Source organism: Aquila chrysaetos, chromosome 19 (assembly GCF_900496995.4).
Source record: "Aquila chrysaetos chrysaetos chromosome 19, bAquChr1.4, whole genome shotgun sequence".
In the NCBI taxonomy this organism is placed as follows: Eukaryota; Metazoa; Chordata; class Aves; order Accipitriformes; family Accipitridae; genus Aquila; species Aquila chrysaetos.
This window is the reverse complement of record NC_044022.1, coordinates 26,349,418-26,366,056: the sequence shown is the minus strand read 5'-3', so window position 1 is coordinate 26,366,056 and position 16,639 is coordinate 26,349,418. Positions and strand designations below refer to the sequence as shown.

The following is a 16,639-nucleotide window of genomic DNA, read 5'->3' as shown; positions in this document are numbered from 1 at the left end:
AGACCTGTTCTGCGGACATTGTCTAAACCAGGACTCTCAAAGGTGCCCAGTTGGCAAACCAATTTATCTTTTGCTTCCATCAAAAGGTGCAGCTGTGCCCTCTCCTTGTATCCCCATTACTAACAAAAGGCTCCGCAATCAGAATTTTCCTGATGACTCAGTTGATGCAAAATCTGTTTCTCAGGCTGATATTCACTCAGTAAGGCTAAAAGAGTAGTGCTTAATTTCGGCAGTGACATAATTAGACTAGATTCGAGCCCAGTATACAGGATGAGTAACAGTGCACCATTTTAACAGGCTTTTTGCACTTCAACTCTTCTGGGGGAGGCAATCAGCACAGAATATTAAAATCAAGCATGGGCGTGGGGGGTGAAAGACCTCCAGAGAAGAAAAATCTCCTCCGTTGAAGGGAGTTTCTCCTGAATTCTTGGCTTCCTAAAGAAATAGAAAGGAACAGACAAAGCAGCTTTTCAATTTTGTAGAAACAAAACTCCTATTTCCCCTGATATTTCTAGAAAATGAAACATAAAACAACCACCCCCTGAACAGTCCAAATTCTCTTCTGTGGGTTTCCAGACTTCAGTATTGCTCTTGTCAAGTTTCAATTAAATAAAATGTCACACACCTACGTAAATCCAGAAAATATTAATCTCTTTTACTGCCTCAGCTTAATCTTTCTCTGATTAAAGAAAAAATACCACATTCAAACCTTAGCCTTTCAAAGAATGCTGTAGATCAGGAAGAACAAAGTGAAGTAATATCAAGATGATGAGTTGTCATAATATTGGGAAGAACCAAGCACACCTGCATAAGTGTCCAAGTATCCAAGGAAGGGAGACATTTGCTGTGACACTGATAAAACATCCTGCTAGAAAAAAAATAAACACAAAACCTCCCAGTGCAGATCAAGATGAAAAGAACAACTAATGCTGAATTTCCTAAGCAAGATTTTGGTACGAAATACAGCAAACTCTTATTATTAATCAGAGCTTCAAGCTACCTGTCTTACAATTGGTTTATCTTCTAGGACCACAAGAATCGGTATGATGAGAGACAGCAAAGGTCCATCCAGCTCTGCAACGTGTCACCGAGAGATGCCAGTACAGCAAATACTCTGGAAAGGGTTAAGTAAGGAACAGCGTATGACCTGCCTCCAAATTTTCACTATTAGCAGGATGGAAATCTCCAGAGGCTGCATCCTCAGCACTGTGTTGCATTAAGGGAGGGCAGTTTCCATTAGCTCGTCACATAAAATACGAACCGCTTCCAGCCAGAGCTACTTGCACAACATCTGTGACAACAGTGCCACGATTTAATTAGGCTTTGAGCAAAAAGGATTACTTCTGTTTGCTTTTAAGCCCACACTATAACGTTTGCCTGCTCTTCTCTACAGTATTAATGATTGTATACACCCCTATCATATTTCCCTTGCCTGGGCCATGTATTTTTCAAGCCGAGAATCCTACTTTATTGATTGTCTCCTTGCCTGGAAGCCATCCCAGCCCCGATCATGCTCTCTCTCCATACCATTTCTGGTTCTTTCTGGAGATGGAGAGAACTGCTCACAGCTTGGACGATTTCCCTTCACCGGTCTTTGAATAGGTAGGATGTGCAGTTAGTGACAACAAATTTGATCACCCTTTTAAAATGCAGCATTTCAGCACAGTCAGACTTTTCCACAGCATGTTACAGCTGGTTTTAGGTTTGATTGTCCTGAGTAATTCCAGGTGATTAGCAACTATCGTCATCTGCCTGGCTACACCCCTTCCAACATAATCCATAAATCCGGTAAACAGCAGGAACTCCCTGGTAACCTCCCCTGTATCGTGAGACCAGAGTTTGTAAGTGGACTCTCCTACCCATAAGGGAGGCAGAACATGGGGAAATCCTGGAGCAAGTTGCTGATTAATTGTATCATGCCAGATGAAGAGTTTTCGTTGTGTGACAAATTAATCCACTTTTGTGAAAGCAGGGTTACAGTGTGGACAGCCACTACTGCACAAGGCAAGGGAACACAGTAGGCTGTTGACTAGTGCAAGGACATTAAACCTGTATTGTGTATGAAAGGTATGAAATCACATGAATTATCATGTAGCACAAGTTTGGGGTATTTAGCATCAAAATGAATCATAACAAAAATAAATTAACTTCTCACAGGTGCACACCAATGCTACAAGCCCAAGTTGCAACAACATGAAATAGCTTGAGCTGTCACTGATGACATCGGACTTGGGATCTGTCACAAACACCAAACCCCATGTCATAGTTTCTACCAGTAAACTCACATTTTTAAGCATTCAAGACTGCCAGAGGGACTGTTAAGCACAGCACTAACCAAAATCGGCTACCGATAGCCAAGCCATGTAGAAAATGTTCATTAATCCTACGTGGGCAAGAGCAGGTGTAGAGGGACTTGGCATTGTTCTTTTTCTGACAGATGAAGAACATTATCTCAAAAACAACAAGGTGAAGTTATGTTCCAAGGCACAAGGCAAGAAACAGCATTAACAGCACGGGGCACATACTCCTGTGATGCATGGTCTCCGGAAAGCCCGTGGTTTGTCGGCTGACTGCATACACCAAAGTAAGAGCACGGTGACCCCGCTCGTGGCGTGATTCTCAGGCATCTAAGGACAACCTCGACTTGGAGCACAGATTCTACCACTACTGCATAAGGCGCTGGTGCCACCATGTCTGGAATACTGTACCTGCAGCTGGATCAATAATTTAAGGATATAACTGAGGAGGATTCAAGGAAGTGTAGAAATGATCAAGACTGGAAAACAGAGCATAGAGCAAGAAGCTTTACAGAGCCCGATCTGTTTAAACACACCAAGACCGACATGGGGCAGGGTGGTGGAGGAGGAGTGAAGGGGTAAGCTAACTTCATCTCAATTGCTCAGATTGAAGGGGATTTTTAGCTCGTTTTCTCAAGCAGATGTCTTCAAGAGATCAGATAATCTGGAGAACTTGATATTAGCCTCAAGCCTCTTAGGCTGACCTGATGCAGCTCTTTCTCCTGGAACTGGCAGACAATCAGAAAAGGCGACCCTCCAGTTACGGAGAGCACTGATACACAGTCACTGTAACGTAGAATAAACCTGCAAGGCTAGTGAAGACGACATCTCCTTCCTTCCCCATTCCTCCAGAGTTAACCACTCCCTGTGAACAGATCTAGCTGAAAACAAAAACGGTTTTCATAGAGTCACAGAACAGTTTGGGTTGGAAGGGACCCTTAAAGATCATTTAGTCCAACCCCCCTGCCATGGGCAGGGACACCTTCCACTAGACCAGGTTGCTCAAAGCCCCATCCAACCTGGCCTTGAACACTGCCAGGGATGGGGCAGCCACAACTGCTCTGGTCTTTCCCAGATCTTTCGGCCAGATCTGTTCCCTACCTGGCTAACCGCAAGGCCACCCAAACACAGTACAATGGAGAAGATGAAGACAAGTAGCAGAACTGTAGGAGACAAATTGCTCCATTCAGTAGCAGCACAAACCCACACAGGGTTGGCCTGATCACATTGCCATAGTCTGAATGTGAAGCAACTATTGACTGAAATGGTTAAACTTTGCTCAGTTTCACAAAAGCCATCCATAATTCCTAAGCAAAAGTGAGATTAGATTGGTCAACTTTCCACTTTGCTTGGGGAAAACCGGAATGGGAAATAAAAACAACAAAAAAACCAACAAAGGCACGATCAAGAGACTTGAGTATTTTTGTATCTCCTTCTAACACCATTTCTGACAGCAGAGGTCCAACGCAAGGATTACTGCTAAAATTTTCATGCAAGAGGCAGGCACATGCTAATACCAAGACAGATCCATGCAGAGTAGCTCCTAGATTGCAAGAGGAACCTATGAAATCAGAGCCAAGCCCTTCCCTGGGAAGTTGCCACTCTACTTCTTGCCATACTGTTTGATTTAGTGGCATTAGCAAATGCTTCAAATTCAGCTTAACAAGAGTTAACACCTCCAGAGAATATGTTAGTAGTTCTGTGTCATATATGAAATGTCTGGGAACAATATATACCGGAACTCCTATGTTTGCAGGGGAATTGGAGCAGAAAGTGAAGAGGAGCTGGGAGTTAAAAACTATTGTCACCCCCAATGCAAATATGTGCAAATTGCAACTTAAAGCAAAATACTTGCCTCCAAACAATGCTTGGGAAAACATAAGTGACCTCTCATTTAATAGTGAACCCCAAGAAGGGCAGAATAAACATGTAGCTTTTCACAAAACACCTAGCCACCGCAGGAAGCTGGGCAGTGGCTGATTTCAGAGAAAGATTTCTCTGAAGAAAAGAATTAGTATCTTTGATTTGTTATTTTTCCCAGAGCTGCTTTTTTTAGCGATACATCAACACACATTCAAAATTAGAAGCAAGCCCAATAAACAGCAGCTGTGATTTTTGCACCTTCCTATGCTGAAGCAGTATTTTGCTGACCAAATATTTAAACTGACAGAACTAATTACTGCTTTTTAAAGTATCCAGCAGACCAAAACAGAAATGGATCCAACATAATAACTTTTCTAGAACGATCCTTGAACTCCAAGCCAGCCACCCAGCATATTAAACTGGAATCACAAAACAAATTCTGGGCACCCTCTACAGCTAGTTTTATCCTATTGTGCAGTTTGTCCTCTTCATCACATACTGAAAATGTGCAAATACTGCAAGCGATCCCAGAGCAACAGGAGCCCACGTGGCTCAACAAATCTCTCACCAATTTTTAAAGGGGTTTTCTTGCAGGTATTTTTCCTAAAAAGAAAAAAAAAAAAAAAAAGGTTGTACCAAGCAGGGAGAACCATTTTTAGAAATGCCTTTTTTTGTTGACCGAGAGTCCATATTTAAAACTATTAATGCAATTAAAGAACATCATGTGCATCAATCAGGATACTTAATTCTTGCACCACATTTGAACCTGACCAAAGCAAATCAAATATAATCTATATGAAAGAACTGCCATAGTTGACAAGCTATATTTAAAAATTCTAATAATTGGCAAGGGCAGTATTTTAAGTTCTGCCTTGAAGATACTGAATACATACAATGTTTCTTTATTAAAAAAGTTGCAGGGAAAAAAATGGATTAGAAAGGGAGAAATTAGTTGAAATTGTCATGATTGAATTACACAGATCTGATCCAATCAAGCCCTTCTAGACAATTAAAAGATCTCAGGAGATCATATGTAATTTTTATTCACATATTGGAAAAGAACAGCAAACTGTCTTTCATTTTCAAATCCCAACCAGATCCTTGACTTTGAATAAGCTAGTTCTGTAAGCAAAGTAGTGAAAAACTCAAGACAAAAATTAAGACGACAAATGCAGCAGCTGCTACAGCTGTCAGGAGCTGCTGCTGTAAGTGTCAGTCCTTTTGCTTCACTAGTGATTTTGCAAACTCCAGTATTTGATTTCCCCAAAGAACTCTGACCATAAAGTTTGACTTTATTTCCATTTCAACCGAGCAATTCAAACGAATCATTTTCAATATGCAGGCAATTTCAAACACAACCTTAGACAGATTTGCTCCTTAAAATAAATGGACATTGAAAAATGAACTTCAGGTTCCTCTCACTGGTGTGATTTTCACGTACTGCTAAGGTCAAAGAGAAGCACCACCTTCCTTTAAGAACAGCCTTTTGGTAACATCATTCAGTTGGACAATTCTGTCGGAGAGCACTTAAATACAGGCAGGAAAGCGCTACGCCAGCAAAGGTGGGTGTTGCTGGAACGGTGCATGCACACGTGTGTGTCTGCAGGCAGGAGGGGGCTGTAATTTAGAGGAAGCAAGGTAGCAGAAATCAATGCGATGTACTGTGTAATACAATGAAATTCTAAGCGTACATCTTGTGCTACCGCAAAAGCCAGTCAAAACTATGTTGCAGCAGCCATTTTAACTATTCAGTGGTTTTACTTAAATATTAATATCAGTATTTCACACAATCAAGGATTCAACATCCCTACTGTTGGGATTTTCTTGTGTGTCATTACTTTAATAAACAACTGGAAGCGCGCAAGAGGCTGCAGCTGGCAGCAGAGCTAAGATTCACAGTGACGGAGCAGAGCACTTGGCCTCGTGTGACAGTCTCATAGGCACAGCACAGCTATTTGCTTTGGCCACTTTGAATTCTTGAATGAGACTCTCCAGTAAAGAGACATAAGGAAGCAATCGTACTGGAAAATGGCAAAAAATGAATAAAATTAAAAAAAAAAAAAAAAAAAGGGAAAAAAAAGAAAAAAAAAAAGAGAGGTGAGTCTATTTTCACCTATTTCGAGGCAGTAGTAGGTGCCATTTTATTACAAACCACCGAAACACATATTAAACTTTTAATGATGTATTCAAAAAAGATAGTTAAGACATATTTTGGTTAAGACGTCCTCAGTATAAATGGCAAAATCTTCTTTTCAAAACAAATAATCTCAGAGTAAGCTTGAAAACGATGTTTTGAGGAAAGCATCCTCCCCCGTAACTTGCCTTTCTGGTCAAGGATGATTGAAGCTTGAGAAATTTCAGTGCTGCAGTAAATTATTTTTCTATTTTCCTAAAGCAATCTCACTTGCTCCACCCTCTGCTTATGATCTGCTTTCAACCACACCATACAGTCACACTAACATGGCCTGCCTGGTTGATAAAAAAAGAAAGAATAAAAAAGAGACTACCCAGCAGCTAGTCAGAGGTTCGGTGCGTACGAAGCAAAGCATTTAGCCATGGAAAAATCAGCTTGCCAGCACTGTTGGATATTAAGTTTGAACCCCTTCTAATGGTGCTGCTTCCAATTCAAGAAATTTAAAGTGCAGAAATAAAACAGGTTTATAAACACAAGATGCTTAACACAGCAAACAAATGTTTCTCTAAGTTTAATTATTTTTGTTCCCCGTAAAAGTTTGAATTTTAAAGGACTATTTCAGTATAGCCCTGTACGTTTGCCAGCACCGTAAGTCACACACTCATTTTTCTCTGTAAAATTAATTACATTCTCTTTTGGTGGCCTGACTATAGAATCCTGCGCTTGGTTGTATTGAACTACATCCTGCTAAGACTAAAGTTAGTTAAGCCTAAATTAAGCCCAGGTAGAAATAATTCACACAAAAGCAGACAAGATGCAAGCAGCCACACAGCAAAACTGTAGCCCACAACCTGAGTAGAGGGGCAGAGTCATAACACCAAAAAAACCCTCAGTTCTGCTGAGATGTATGAATGAAGTTATCATCTACAAATGTAGATGAAATAATCTTTCCAGCTCACAGATGTGTGAAAGCCTCTGTTGAAGTTCCACGTCCAGTTTTGGGCACCGCTGTCCAAAAATAAAAACACAGCTTAAAATAAAGAGAGATCAGAGATCTTGGGGGAAGAAGAAAAGGTTAAAGAAACAAAGTATTGAGTCTACAACTAATCAGGTTCAGAAGCAAGGGTCTAGATGATGCTGACATCCAGCCACCCTTATCTCCTGCCAGCTCCATCAGCAACCAGAGACAAGTAAATGATACAATCGCACAAACGTAGGTTGACAAGTTCGATCCCATGCAGTCCTGGCATTTGAACGCTTCGACTAAAAATCTGAGCCAAAGCTTCTGCTGCAGCAGCATCTATTACCCACGCTCCATGTTCAGACAAATGTTGGAGCTCTCCTACGCACCACCCTACTACCCACGCGGGAAGGACAGTCAACACCTATTTAAAAAGCCACCTCACCACCCTGCCAGACCTCCCTTCCAGCCCTCCTTTGCAAAAACAGCCATAAAAGTGTCAACAGCACGACAGCTTCACCTCACCATTACTTGTACCTTGCTGTCTATTCCACTTCTTCTTGTCTCCTTTTTACACATAAGTCACAAGTCTCTCCGGATGACACCGTTCTCATGTCAGACGTGCAGTGCCTCACACAACGGGAACATCACCCGCAAAGGGATTTACTCGATGTCAGAGCAGTAAACGAAACATAAAACTGCGCCATGCAACTACAATGTGATTATGAACTATTCCCTGCTGCTTCGAAGGGGAAGGAGAGGAGAATTCTTGATCCTTAACTGCAACATTGCATTTCTTATCAGTGCTTCCAGAAAGTACATGAAAGGGAAAAAAAGAGTTTTATAGCTTTACAGAACAACAGAAAACAAAACTTCCCTTCATAATCATTTCCCTAACAGAGAGGGTTCAAAAACCCTCCAAAGATCAGCAAGATAGGAAGCATTATATAAATTACTATATAGAATTGCTACTAACGAGCACTGCACGAGCAGAAATATTACTGACCTGCAAAAATACCCCAGAGGCGTACATCATAAAATCCATTTAAAAATCCCTGGAAATGCTCAATTCTAAGTTGCTTGTTTACCTGAGATGAGTAAGCAAAGCAACAAATATCATGGGGGTTTTGTCAGCACCTCATTAAGTTAGTAACTTAATGGCCTTTTGTCTTTTTTTCTAATAAAAATCATCACGAGGATGGATTTTCAGAAACGACAACACTGACATGGAAAATACATCCTGCAGTACGGCATCATTTTGCAAGAAAACGGCCAATTAAAGGCACATGAAAAACACATCAACTCCTTTAGTTTACCAACTCTGAGGTCTTGCAGCAGAGTGCGGATCACCCTATGCTGCAGGAAATTAATTTTTGACTTTTTATTTAACATGGAGGTACCTGTCTTCAGGAAATAGCTGACAGAAGTTGACACCAGCAGCAAGACAAACTGCAACCTGATTTTCATCCTGTTTAAGGCCACCTTAACACCAATGTTGGAAGTTTTTAGATTTATTATGAACATAGGAATACCTAACTGAACAAGCAATGTGTCATGGTGTTTGTTTACAGTGCCATCGGTGTATACACTGTTGTATGGAAATAATTAGATGAGCTGCTGACAAAGTTTACAATCCATGAAACCAGTATAAAGTACATTCAAAATTACACAAAATAACCACAAGGGAGAAGACTCTTAAGTTAAACAGGATAAAACGAGGGAGAAATAAAAACTTCATTTCTTCACCTAAAACAGAAAAATTGTGTGTTTGGCAGACTTTGTACAGCATAAGGGTTTGCTTGGTTAACTCTGTTCTGAACAGAGCCAACATAATTAAATAATATATTTAACATTAAATCTAGCCTTATATGTACCACGTAACCTTCAGCACACTCCTGTGAAATACAAGATTCTCCACAACACAAACGGGTGAATTACTGGTATAGTGACTTGCTCGTAACCCCACAGTTAACACAACAGAGCCCATGAGTCCCAACTCTCAACATCAGATAACCAAGAAATACAGGAGAGCACAGCAGTCCTGACAGAGAGCAACCCCCTCTGAAAGTCATTCCAAACTGCTTCTTTCTAATTTCTATGCCTATTTCCACACTAACAGTACAAATTAATCCTTGAATACAACTTTTTTGCTTAGTCTCAAAGCCATGCCATTAAACACTTACATGAAGCTTAGCTCTAAAATAATTCATATTAAAAGAAATAAGTATTTGATGAAGATTTGTTAGTATTAGTTCATGTAATAACTACATCAATTGTATTATATCTGTTCAAATATAATAGAAATAATAAGATGCAAAATAAATGTTTTAAAAGTATGCTTTAAAGGAGAGGAGAAATAGTCCTCTCCCATCCATAAATACCTAAACAGTTTATTTCAGTCACAGCGGAGTAGCTGTCTTTTTCATTATTTCTTTTAGTTATCTGATTTCATGCATCAAGGCAAAGGAGATTTCCTGTAGGGATTGTAGGATATTTTTATCCTCCAAATAGAGCACTTCATATCGTGCAGAAATCGTGCAGAGCACACCTGGACCTCACAGAGGCTTGCTCTTGCACGGAGGCTGGCGTTCCTCCAGAGGATCAAACCCTGGTCTTTGTCACAATCCAGACCTCAGATTTCGTACTTCAACAATCAGCTACATACGAAAAGTCATACAGCCCTGAAAACGCCTTTTCTCCAGATTTAATAAAATTTCCATGTTTTTGCCATTCTGCTTAAATCTACACTTTTGCACAGGGCTGCCAAAGTGTTCTGTTCAGCGTCCTGAGACCGCACCTCTCCTGAGCTCAAGGCCCCATGATTATTGCCAGCTTCCTTTGCTTAACTCTGCAACCATAACTTCCCTACAATCTAGCCATAACCCTGCTGCAAGATCATCTTGCTCTCCTTTAAACATAATTAGGTACCTGCTTGCAAGACAGGCTTCTCCCTCACATCTCTGGCGGTGAAATGACTAAATTCCCTTCAAAGCCATCCCATTTGCAACCCATTTGCTCCCTCTAACTCATCACTAGAGAATAAAGCTTTTGCCGAGGTTGTTCTTGTCCAGTCAGTCCTTTTTAGTTGCCATCCACACAGCTAGACACTGGTCAGTCTTCTCTCACAGCTTCCAAAACATGTTCTCACGCCCGCTTCAAAGATTTGACACCTGTACCCCAGATTTTCCATCATCTGAAGCAGGGACTTAAGTCACTTTGCAGAGCTCACCTACTGTACAGCTTCACGTAAGCATCTGCTGCTGAGAAAAAACATTTAAATATACCTCTCGCCCCGAACCATGCTTTCACCGACTTTGAGGTACCACTCGGACAAATTACGACGCGTTTGACCCTCCCTTCAAACACAGATGACAAAAGGACTCAGAGAAAAGGGCTGCTGAAGAGCAATCCCAGCACCAGCCACCTTCCCCCAGCACTGAGGATACTCTCGGTGCGGTAACACCTTTGCCTGCCTCCTTGCCAGGGAGAGGCGGCTGGAGAAGCCCTGACCAGAAGCTGCTCTCCTGGGGCACTGGTGAGCAATCCCCCCCACCCCGGGGGCTTGATGGCCTCTCGTACCATGTCACCGTCCATGGAGACCCACCACGCTGCCGGCCACCTCCACTGGGCTGCCACCCCCTCACGCTACCCCCCCCCCCAAGCAAACAGCACCCACTTTTCTCCCTTTCCCTGCCAATTCCCCCAGGAACAAGCACCCCACCCACGAAATCCCCTCTCCCACAGCCCCCCCCTCCCTCAAACACCCCAGCAGCAAACACCCCAGCCCCCGGTGTGTCCCCCCCCCAGCAAGAAGTCACCCATCCCCCAAAGCACACCCTCAGCTCCACTCAGGACAGAACACACACCCCCTTTGTACAGGGCACCCCAACCTGCCCACATAAGGGTGGCTCCTCTCTCCTCCAACGACCACCCCTCTCAGCAGACCCCCCCTCCCCAATAACGAGCACACCCTCCCTCCAGAGCCCCCCCCCCCCCAAACTGCCAGCGAGACCCCCAGGCCCGCAGCAACAAGCATCCCTCCCCACAGCCGTTAGCTTCTTTCCCCTTCTGTCCCCCCCACCTCAACCCCCCCGGTCCCCTCAGCCTCTCCCGCCCTTCCCCCACCTACCCCATACGCATTTTGGAACCGGACTGGCCGCCGCCACCGGGTAACGGGGGCCGCGGGGGGAGACGGCCCAGGTGTAGCTGCTTCTCCAGAGCCGACATGACGGCGAACGAGGCACCAACAAGACAAAAACACACGGCGAACACCCACCCCCCCCCCCCCCCCCCAAAAAAAAACCGCCCCCGCCGAGCGCCTCGGCCGCCGCCAACCCCCGCGCCGCGCCGCACCGCCCCACCGGAAGCGGCCTCCCCCCGCCGGGCACCCGTAGCTTCCCTCCCGTGGCCTTCTGGGAAACGTAGTCCTCGCCTCCCGAAAGGTGCTGCTTGTGCTCGCGGTGCATGATGGGAGTTGTAGTCCCGGAAGTGCGGCTTGGCGGCGTCCCGCTCCCGCCCAGGCGGCGGTTGCCGGCGCGGCCTGAGGCGAGGCGGGATGCGGCAGAGGAGGCCGAGGGTGCTCGCCCCGGCGGCGGGGCGTTCCCGGCGGAGGGGAGGTGGGCCGGTCCCTGAGGGGGAAAATGAAGGGTGGTGGGAACCGGCGGCGACGGTTGAGGAACGCGCCTCAGCCCGGCGCTCGCTGACGCCTCTCGGTCCCTCGTCCCCACAGGTACCGGCGACATCCCCGCTTCCACCAGCCTGCCGCCGCTTGTGGAGGGGCCGCTGCGCTGCTTCCTTCGCTGCACCGTCTCCCGAGTTGTATGGACGGCCCCCAAGCCGTTCGCCGCCCCCTTCGTCCGCCTGAGGTGGTGGGGGGAGACCTCCGACGGTACCGTCTTCCAGCCCGCCTCCCGGCCCGGGCAGCCGGCGGGGAGAACCACCGCCCGCTACGCTGTCCGCTGCGGGCCCAGGCAGTTCGCTGCCTACCTGACAGGTAGAGCCGCTTCGCCCTGGTCAGGCAGGCCAGGGCCGGGCCGGAGCTGCGGGGAGACCCGCAAAAGCCGGGGAGTTATTTACCTACCCAAGTAACCCCGGTCCTGGTTTTGCTTTACGGCTTTTTAGGTCGTTTTTCTGATTCGGGAGGCTTTTGGAATTGCTGGCATCGGTCTCCCTAGTAATCAGGTTTAGCCCTCAGGTCTGCAAACTGTCGAAGCCTCCTGTTGTCCCCTTAGTGTCAAGATCAGATGATTTTTGCTATTATACATATCACATTAAATAGACATTTCCATATTTTAAGGGTGGGAAGAATAAAAAGATGCTCAGATGAGCTGGTACTATTGTTAAGGTGATTAATTTAGTGAAAGATCTGCAGGAAATTAATGCAAGCCTGATGTCTAGAGTCTGTAAAACCTGTGCCTGCTGTTGCTGCTCATAGAATCACAGAATGGTTTGCTTTGGAAGGGACCTTAAAGATCATCTAGTCCAACCCCTCTGCCATGCGCAGGGACATTTCCCACTAGATCAAGTTGCTCAAAGCCTCGTCCGGCCTGACCTTGAACACTTCCAGGGATGGGGCATCCACAGCTCTGGGCAACCTCCTCCAGTGTCTCACCACCCTCATCATGAAGAATTCCTTTCTTAAATCTGATCTAAACCTACCCTCTTTCAGTTTAAAACCATTACCCCTTGTCCTATCTTCAGTAGTCCTTTTGTGGTAATCTTGTACTTATTTATCGTAATTTATTATCAGTATAACACTTCTTTACCTGCTGCCTCGTTATCATAATTTCATGATACAACATTATGTTAACCTCTAGCATCTCTGTCATTTTAACAAAAAAGCTTTAGTTGTGTTTAATTGTGACCGTGTTCTGTGAGACTGAAATGAAGCTGTTCCTAATTTTCGCAGATATGGGTGTGCTTGTCCTGGAGGTAATGACCAGACTTGACCATCTTCCAATTGGCAGAGTGCAAATCACTGGACTGTCCCAGCTCTCTCCCAGCCATCCGATCAATGGGTTTTTCACCATAGTTTCACCAACATCTGATAAACTAGGACAGCTGCAGGTAGTCCTTATGTCTTTGCTCTTTATAATAAATTGTATTGCTGTAAGACTTACCAGTATAATCAGGTGCCAGGATCAAGTTGTACTAGGTGCGCTACAGACCTGGTTTTTGTCCAAGGCATTCGTGAACTAAGGTAGCAAATGAAAAATGAATACTGACGGTGTTGACTCTCTTTTGTTTAGAAGGATGTGTGGCATTGGTAGTTCAACTTGATTAAGAAAATTGGTAGTCTCTACGCTGAGAGTGAGCTTTAAGAGCGGATTTAAAAACAGATACTCAGTTCTGACGCTTCTCCAGAGCCTCACTGGGCTCAAATTGTAGCAGATTTTGAAATCTGAGGTAAAGAAGGTGGTGTTCTGTTCTGCAGCCCTGGCTCTGGACAATTTATGCTGAAAGATAGTTGCCTGTGATTTGAAAACACAGAATGTGAAACAAATAGTTGTAAACATGTCAGAGTTTTATGATGTTACGTAACTGCATGATATAAATATTACTTTGCATAGTCCAGAGCGTGACAAGTAAAGTTGAATACAGTATGTGTTGCACTTAATTAAGAAAATAACAAAATACTGTTTTCACATTCTGTCTTTCAGGTCTCACTAGTTCTAGAACCTCTGCCAGAATTGTATGACACCAGCAGCTCTGTCCCAACCACAGATGCAAGTTTAGATGTCGCTCCTGCTCAGGGAAGCAGCAAGCCCCAGGTTCTTGCTCCATCACAGCAGCCCAGGCAAACACGGGTGACTATTGCTGACCAAGAGTCTGTTAACAATAGCAGAGCCACAACTCCCAGGTATCTTTTTTTCCCCATGACAAAATTCTGGTTTATTTTGCAGTTCACAACACTTTTTTTAAGCAATGGCTATACACTTGTAAGTTAGGGAATACTTGATCTTTTTGAATGTGCATTTTATATGAAATCCAGAACATTCAGCATTTCAGAGCTTACAGGGCCAGTTTCTCATCTGATATAAATTTGCATCCCACATTGACTTAGTTCAGGCTATGCTAATTGACACAAGAGGTACCACAGATCTTGTACTTACAGCTTGAGTCGGTCTCTCTGATGGTATAAGTGGAAGATAAGGAGTCATTAAAATAATGTGTCACATTTCTTTTTGGAGCTTCTACTGTAGGGGGGCAGCTGCAGTGCTAGGGAGAATTTGAAGAGGTTTGAATCCCTTTACCGATCCATTTTAGTTGTTACTGAAATAATGTTTCATTTTTCAATAGAGGAAAGGACCATTTGCTTTTCCAAGAGAACTCTGAAAACATAAAGGACACTTTTTCTGCTTCTCATCACCATCTGATTTTACCAGATGACTGTCTGAAAGTGAATCGTTCAAATTGGCAAGTGTCGTTTCCCACCAGCACTGATCCTGAAGCACCTGCTAGAACAAACACGCGGGTGCTCTCTTTGCATAATCCAGCTACAAAAGACCTGCTTTCAGGTTTGTATACAATTGTCGACATCTTTTAGATTTCGCAATAAATAGTTCTTGATAATATTGCAGGTGCCTATCTAGAGATAAAGACTTAAAGAAAAAGTGATACTCTGCATGCTCTCACTATATTATTTCAAACAGAAAATGATAATAAAATGGTCTTTGCTTAAAAAGTACTGATTTAGTCTTGCTGGAAGGTGGCTTGAGTATCAGGATCAGGCAAAACATGCTGCCCTAGCAGTATGCCTGAGCTCTGACCTGGCTAAAAGAAAAAGAAGCTCAGCTTCGCAGCCTGTTTAATCATTGACATGTCTTCTGAGATGGTCATCAAAGGTTCCACTCACATTCAGGTAGGTCTTGGGAGGATTTCTATGCCATTGGCATTTTCAGATGGAAAATAATTTCTTTTCCATCATCTGCCAGTTAACATCCCTTTTAGATCACAGACCCCCTGGACTGGATTCAAATGAGCATCAAAGTAGGGCGCATTTCCATGTGTGTTGCCTTTTGAGTTATTTTTTTATATTTACAGAGAAGGCCTAAAATTAGACTGCTGTTGAGACATCCTAAGGTGACAAGCTGTTCTTCCATACATTAATCTTGCTACTGTATCTTAATAATGCCCCTCTAATGCCTGACTTGTTGCCTGCAGATGAGTTATTTGTATGGCTCTGAGTGATAGAGGATTACTCTCACTCACTCCCAGCTGCGCTATCTGTTTTACGGTGTATAGCACGCACTTAATCTCCAGTATGTCAAGATCTCTTTATAACAGCAGAGAACAGAAGTTTCTTGACTGTAGCTGGCACATTTATTGTGTTTACACGTTGCTTTTAAATTGCATTTGAATGCTGAGATTTAATCCTTCTGCTTATTTCTCAGCTCTTTTGGATCAAGGCAATAAACTCCGTGATGCCATGGTTGTTTCTGCAATGAAGTCTAGCCCTGACATGGAGATTGAACTGAATGAAGTGCCTGCTTTTGTAGAGAGGGACAACTTCAAAGCACCAGCAAAGTGAGCTTGGGAAAGGGGGAAGTCATATTAAGTTCCAAACCATAAATTTTGAGACCCTATCAGGAAAACTTGAAATACTGAGATTCATGTGATGTATATTAGGATTCTTGTTCAAATGGGAAATTAACTTCTACTTGTGAATAAAATGCTACATTTTGTGAATTGTTTTTAATCATCATGTAGTAAGCCTTGATTTAAGTCACTGATTTTAATTTTATTTCACAGTATATTTCTATTTAGTACAGTGTTATTTGATAAGGAAATGTTAAATGTTGATAAGGAGTAAGAGTATGATAAGGAACACAGCAAATTAAATGTTTCTTGATCACAGAGAACAGATTTTTGAAGAAATGTAAGTAATTAGTGACATAAATTGAGTACTTTTGCATATTCTAGTTTGCACCTCTTGATGCCAAAATACCCATGAAAATGCATCTATAACTGTGTTCTCAGAATTAGTAGTCATTATCTTCTTCCATATGATCTTTCTTAGCAGACTGAAAAAAAAAAGTGTTTGTGCCTTTTCAACTTCTAACTCCAACTTTGTTTAGTACTAGGCTTAGTAAACGTTCTCAGTTCAGTGAAATTGAAATTTAGAAGCATTGAGACAAATGCATGTTTTTTACAGGAGAAACTTCAATTCCTTGTTTTTGGAAAAAGATTAACAATGCCTTTTGTTCCACTATAAACCAGAAAATACTGTCACTGTCTTTGACAGTCAATGATGCTGTTGCAAACACAATTTAAATTATTTCTGCTCAAACTATTCCAATTTGTTTAAAAGTAGATTATTTTGGACTTTCCAGGAAAAATTGATAGAGTATCATTTATAAACATCTTGTTTGTCTTTCTCAGGCC

General features: G+C 43.1%; 2 protein-coding genes across 9 annotated transcripts in view; one reads left to right on the top strand and one right to left on the bottom strand.

The window, feature by feature from the left end:
* The window catches only part of PPME1 (protein phosphatase methylesterase 1), a 34,189-nt gene extending 22,649 nt beyond the window's left edge, over positions 1 to 11,540 (bottom strand). The window contains exon 1 of one of the 2 annotated variants that reach the window (XM_030042622.1): positions 11,385 to 11,540. In XM_030042622.1, the coding sequence (XP_029898482.1) occupies positions 11,385 to 11,482 (98 nt within the window). In that variant the 5' untranslated portion in view covers positions 11,483 to 11,540. Of the gene's footprint in view, positions 1 to 7,780; positions 8,069 to 11,384 lie in introns of those variants that run through there. The other variant, XM_030042623.2, reaches the window with a different exon arrangement.
* A 203-nt stretch (positions 11,541 to 11,743) lies between these two features.
* Positions 11,744 to 16,639, top strand: part of C2CD3 (C2 domain containing 3 centriole elongation regulator) — a 58,372-nt gene continuing 53,476 nt past the window's right edge. For 6 of the 7 annotated variants that reach the window (XM_030042497.2, XM_030042499.2, XM_030042498.2 and 3 more), the window contains exons 1-6: positions 11,744 to 11,871; positions 11,985 to 12,248; positions 13,164 to 13,321; positions 13,915 to 14,114; positions 14,555 to 14,772; positions 15,649 to 15,781. In XM_030042497.2, the coding sequence (XP_029898357.1) occupies positions 11,811 to 11,871; positions 11,985 to 12,248; positions 13,164 to 13,321; positions 13,915 to 14,114; positions 14,555 to 14,772; positions 15,649 to 15,781 (1,034 nt within the window). In that variant the 5' untranslated portion in view covers positions 11,744 to 11,810. Of the gene's footprint in view, positions 11,872 to 11,896; positions 12,249 to 13,163; positions 13,322 to 13,914; positions 14,115 to 14,554; positions 14,773 to 15,648; positions 15,782 to 16,639 lie in introns of those variants that run through there. The other variant, XM_041118483.1, reaches the window with a different exon arrangement.